The sequence below is a fragment of the Aethalodelphis obliquidens genome, unplaced genomic scaffold (assembly GCF_003676395.1).
Source record: "Aethalodelphis obliquidens isolate GAN/ISIS:26980383/991018 unplaced genomic scaffold, ASM367639v1 scaffold10, whole genome shotgun sequence".
In the NCBI taxonomy this organism is placed as follows: Eukaryota; Metazoa; Chordata; class Mammalia; order Artiodactyla; family Delphinidae; genus Aethalodelphis; species Aethalodelphis obliquidens.
In genome coordinates this window covers 27,168,721-27,174,720 of record NW_020837954.1, presented here as the reverse complement: position 1 = coordinate 27,174,720, position 6,000 = coordinate 27,168,721, and the positions used below count along the sequence as shown (strand labels likewise).

The 6,000-nt window shown below is 34.0% G+C and overlaps 1 protein-coding gene across 3 annotated transcripts in view; it reads left to right on the top strand.

Annotated features, from left to right (window-relative positions):
* The window catches only part of ERO1A (endoplasmic reticulum oxidoreductase 1 alpha), a 44,672-nt gene that overhangs the window by 19,179 nt on the left and 19,493 nt on the right, over positions 1-6,000 (top strand). For all 3 annotated transcript variants that reach the window (XR_003433640.1, XM_027111248.1, XM_027111247.1), the window contains exons 5-6: positions 2,524-2,600; positions 2,695-2,768. Coding sequence is in view for 2 of the 3 variants with exons in the window: in XM_027111248.1 (XP_026967049.1) it covers positions 2,524-2,600; positions 2,695-2,768 (151 nt within the window). In the remaining variant the exon portion in view is untranslated. The remainder of the gene's footprint in view (positions 1-2,523; positions 2,601-2,694; positions 2,769-6,000) is intronic.

Sequence of the window (6,000 nt, the reverse complement as noted above, 5' to 3'; positions counted from 1 at the left end):
GTGTCCCCTGCATCGGCAGGCGGACTCTCAACCACTGCGCCACCAGGGAAGCCCTGTTGATTGATTTTTAATAAATGAGCCCTCTAAATGTTGGTTGCATTTTCAAAATCAGTAGGAAATCATTATTCAAAGTATGAATTAATGGAATGCTTAAAGAAAAGAACAAAACAAATTTCAGCTTTTGAAGGTTTAGCAAGTTGCACTTATTATAACAAAGCTTGTAAACAAAGACCTTAACTATTTATTCCTATGAAAACGAGGGAGGAATTGTACACATTAAGTGAGGAACGCTCAAATGGTATACTAGATTAAATTCTGAACTTTTACAATTGTATTTTGGAGAATCTACCCTTGTGGGAAGAGTCTCCTCTTGTTGAATGCTTGCTTTTAGCTGGATAAATTTATATTCTGACCTGAAATGGAATGAAATTGAGAAGGCTTACAATTTCATAGCATCTCTATTTGGCAAAACATTTAAAATAATTTAAAAAATAAAGACAACTTATTTGATGAGTTTTGTCTTAGAATATTTACTGAAGGAATTTACTTTAGAGGCAAAGAATAGAACTGCGAAAATATGTGGGCTAAAACATTTTCATATATTTACCTGTAGAGAATATTTTCTCAATTAAAAATTATATCTGCAGGGAAGAGTCAGTTGAAGGTATGGATTATTTCAAATTAACCTTAAAATTAACTTTGAAGACGATTGTGGGCAATTTTATGAAACATTGAAAATAATAAGCATATTGGAAAAATTATTTTTCTTCAGAAAAAATGCCAATGGACATAGTTCTGAGACAGACGTGACTTACAAAGCTGATTAAATTATTAAGTCGGAACTAAGAAAGGTTATTTTGTTTAACTTATGTTTTAATATTCGGATAATTATAATGATAAAGTTAAAAAAATTTTGTTTTAAATATACATAGGTATATTAAAATACATAGGTATATGTTATCTTTTGAACAATTTTGTTTACTTTTTGATAAGTATTTTTAACTTTTTATTTTGAAATAATGTCTAACTTATAGAAAAGTAGCAATATTAATATAAAGGCATTTTGCACACTTTTTATAAACATTCACTAATCTTTAATATTTTGCCTCATTTGTTTTAGCATGCTTTTTTTTTTTTGCGGAATGTGGGCCTCTCACTGTTGTGGCCTCTCTCGTTGCGGAGCACAGGCTCTGGACGCGCAGGCCCAACGGCCATGGCTCACGGGCTCAGACGCTCCGTGGCATGCGGTATCTTCCCGGACCGTGTCCCCTGCATCAGCAGGTAGACTCTCAACCACTGAGCCACCAGGGAAGCCCAGCATGCTTTTTGTATATACATATTCTTATTGTTTTCTGAAACATTTGAGAGTAGGCTGAATACATCATATCCCTTTACGCATTAATACTTAATTATATATAAAAGAATTTCATTTTTGAAAGTAGTTTTTGAATTGAACTGTCTTTAGGTCGACCAGTATAATGAAACAACGTTGTAATTCAGTACGTAAGCGTTTCAAAAAATTGTATCATTTCAGTTATTTTAGTGTTCCCTTTTATCCTCAAGAGTCCTAGTCTGAACAGTCATTTGTGTGGTCATCCTAACAGTAAGGACATAATAGGCACTCAGTTAATATTTGTTGAGTGATTGAATTTGTGGCCTCCTGCTTCCAATGTTGTCTTTTAGCTGTATGGTGGTGATGACTTTCGTGTTGTGAAATCTCATGATTCACACTCACTTCCCCTGTGCCATGTACACAGCTAGCAGAATATATATAGTGACTTAGACATTGAGAAGAAATATGGTTGTTAAAGAATATATTTTAAGCACCTAAAGATATTGGAATACTTTTTATAAGATCTGGTAGATTCCAGGACATTTTTAGAATCATGGCATTTAGAGCTGAAATGGATCGTAGACACACAAGATCTAGCCCAACCACGTATTTTATAGAAGAGAAAACCGATGCTGACAGTTAGGTCATTAGGAAAGTGGGACATTGCTCCATGACTCCTTGCCAAGTTGATTTCTTTAACCTCAAAGATTTTCTTAATGGACATTTTGATAATGAGTTATCAGACTATAAACTATTCTTTATTTTGTCAACATAATAGTAAATCGTGTTTGCCAACAAGACAAAGGGCGAAGACTTTTATTTTTTAGCTCCAGGAGGAATGTGGGGCTAATTTTTTTTTTTTTTTTTTTGCGGTACACAGGCCTCTCACTGTTGTGGCCTCTCCCGTTGCGGGGCACAGGCTCCGGACGCGCAGGCTCAGCGGCCATGGCTCACGGGCCCAGCCGCTCTGCGGCATGCAGTATCTTCCCGGACCGGGGCACAAACCCGTGTCCCCTGCATCGGCAGGCAGACTCTCAACCACTGCGCCACCAGGGAAGCCCTGTTTTTTAAGTTTTGAAGCCAGGGGGATGGTGCTAGGTATAAAAGAACCCCAAATTCCTTTGAAATTCTTTTTTAAAAGTTTTAAAAATGCAATCAGTTGAATTCTATTTATTTCCCTTTTGTTTTAGTATTCTGAAGAAGCCAATAATCTCATTGAAGAATGTGAGCAAGCTGAACGACTTGGAGCTGTGGATGAATCTCTAAGGTTTGGGGTTTTTTTGCAGTAGTATTTTATGCTTTTTCATGTGAAATGTTAACTTAAGAAAAAGAATACCTCTATTTCTTTTCTTTGTTTAAAGTGAAGAAACACAGAAGGCTGTTCTTCAGTGGACCAAGCATGATGATTCCTCAGACAACTTCTGTGAGGCTGATGGTATAACATTTTTTTTATACTATACATATTAAGATTGTGCCTAAGGAAAAGAAATTCTTTTAAAATAATTAAAAAAATTATTTCTAACAGTTTGGCAGTTCCCCAAAAAGCTAAACACAGAATTACCATATGACTTAACAGTTCAACTCCTCAGCATATACCCAAAAATACTGAAGACAGGGAAGCAGATACTTGTACACCCATGTTCACAGCAGCATTATTCACAACAGCCAAAAGGTGGAAACAACCCAAGTATCCATCAGCAGATGAATGTATGAACAAAGTGTGGTATACACGTACAATGGAATACTATTCAGCCATAAAAAGAAATGAAGTTCTGATACATGCTGCAATATGGATAAACATTGAAAACATTAAGATAAATGAAATAGGCCAGACACAAAAGGACAGATATTTTATGATTCCACTTACATGATATATAGAGAGTAGGCAAATTGATAGAGGCAGTAAGTAGATTTGAGGTTACCAGGAGTTCGGGGGAGGGGAGAATGGGGAGTTATTGGTTAATGGTTACAGAGTTTCTGTTTGAGGTCATAGAAAAGTTTGGAAACAGCAATGATGGTTGCATAACATTGTGAATGTATAAAATTAATGCCATTGAATTGTGCTCTTAAACATGGTTAAAATGGCAAATATCATGTTATATATATTTTACCACAATAAAACAATTTAAAAAGAAAACCCAGTTTCTGGAAAAGAAAAATTTACCTCCTGAGTTTTGCAGTTCTGTGTACTTAGTAATATATATAATTTTTGTGATATGTACAGGTATTTTGCATAAATAGATAAAAGGTAGAGATTGCAAAAACCTGCTTTTGATATATTGGCCTTGGATTGTTAAATATTTTCCTTAATGATGGGCTGTGTTATTTTTGGAAAAGAGAAAAATGAACCATGAGTTATGTCTGTGACATCTAAAACTAAGCCAGAGCTCTGGTATGATTAAAATCTAGGAGCCCTAGAATCCATTAGAACCATTTGATTTATGGATTTATTTATTTAGATTTATAGATTCTCCTAGTCTTCCTTTTTTTTAGTATCTCCTTTTTTGTAAGTTTGTTAGCCTTTTAATTGGCTAAACAAAATTAAACCAAATTGAGTTTTTGTATCCTTCTTTGGTTCTTTTGGAACAGATTAATGATCTTCTAAAAAATCAGTGAAAAGAACAGTATAGATCATTTTAATTATAAGCAAAAGATTAATCTTGCAACACCCCTTCCCCCCAGCAAAAAGAGGGAAGAAAAAGGGAAAGTACTTACTTTTAATTTGTGGCTTCATTTTGGGAAAAAAAGATACATATGCTTTCCTTAATAAAAACCATGACCATATTTTGGCAGATACGTATCTATAATCCTTTATTCCTAATTCTCAAATCTGAAAACTTTGAAAAATGAACATTTTTCTCCTTAAATTTAGTACAGATTCATTCAGTGTGAATATTCATGTTTTTACTGCATGTTTATATTCATGTTTTTATGTGTTTGATTAAAGGTTGCTGTCCCAGTCCCTGCTAGAATAATATTGAACATATGTTGCATGTACTGTATTACCTTTCTAAAATCTGAAAAGTTCTGATTTCCAAAATACATTTGGCCCCAAGGGTGTTGGGTAAAGAACTGTAGACTTATATCTAGCTTTAGGCCAGTAAAGAAAGGGGGATAAAATGCTCTCCCAACCCTAACTTTGCCATCTTTTCTGCAAGGATTCTTTGGCTTAAACATTGCTATGTGAGATAAAATTCAACTTATAACATGCAGCATAATTTTTTTAGGCCTGCAGTGTTAGAGAAAGAATGGTACTACTTTAACCAAAGTATCCTTTAAAGACTACATGCTTACATTTGTATCACAAATCAATAAGTCACTCCTTATATGGTGGAGTTCTGTTATCTTGGGTGAATAACTTGTCCATTTATGTTTGTTTCTTCTGTTAAAGGAGGGTAAATATTAAAAAAAAATGGACAGCTTTGTAAGGAATAAATAATGTATGTAAATGGTAGGTAGAGGATAGAAGGTATTTTGTAAATCCTAATTAGAAATTTGAGCTTTTGTTATCTGGCAAAATAAGGTTATAGTAACCTTTTTTTTAGTAAAGTTGGGAGAGAGGAAGTATTTGTTGTAAGTAAAATTATGTCAACTAATGTTTATCTCTAACGAGGCAAGATATTAAAAATTTAATCATTCCTCAGTGATTAGTTTTCTGTCTTAAAGTACTCGATGCTGAGTGTTATTTATATATATATTTTAAGAGTCAGAGTTATTTTTTATGAATTTATTATAGTTTGCTATACTGAGGTAATACCTATAGTATTAATTGAGATGAACAGAGATATCTGTTCCTGAACTATGTGATTCCATGCAGATTGTTTTTTAAATTTTTATTTTTACTTCTAGTTATTTTAATTGCTACTTCTGCCTTGGACTCTCAGTTATTTCTAGGTGCTGTCACTGGGCTGTTTATAGAAGCAAATTTTCCCCTAATTTATGACTCTAATGAACTGTGAATTGGGATAAAAATAACCAAGCATAGTTTTATCTTTGTTTTTTAAATGAGAAGTAGGTACTCTAGAGAGCTTGATGGAGTCTTGTGTAAGCATCTTTCTGCTCAGAGTTTTGTCATCTACTTTGGTTGCTTTGGGGCCATTTTCACTCACTTCCTCATTCTTTGTTGGTTCATACTGTTAAGCTTTATCGATGAGTCCGGTATTACTGTGTTATTAACTAATTCCCCAAAGCCACTGAGGACCAGGGGCCATAATTTTTTGGTTTTATTTTAAAGTTATAACACATTATACAAATTTATAGAACATATGAGAAACCAATATCCCACCAATTTTGGTATGTTTTCCATATATCTCTGTAATTAACTTTTCTATAATGCCTTATCTTTTCATTTTATTAGACAGCCTTTGTACTTAACAGTTCTGTTGACTGTGAAATGGTCTATTAAGTTATATCATAATACCAATGCCATAGTTAATATTTATTATACTCTTACTGTTGTGCTAAGCACTCTGCACATATAAACTTCTTTATGTCTCACAGTAATGCTATGAGTATTATCTCCATTTTACAAATGAGGGCACCAAGGCATAGAGAATTTACATAACTTGACCAGGGTACCGAAGTGAATAAGTAGTGGGTCCTGGATTTCTAACCCAGGCAGTCTCGCTCCAGGGACCGTGCTCTGCTCTGTTGGACATTTAGGTTGC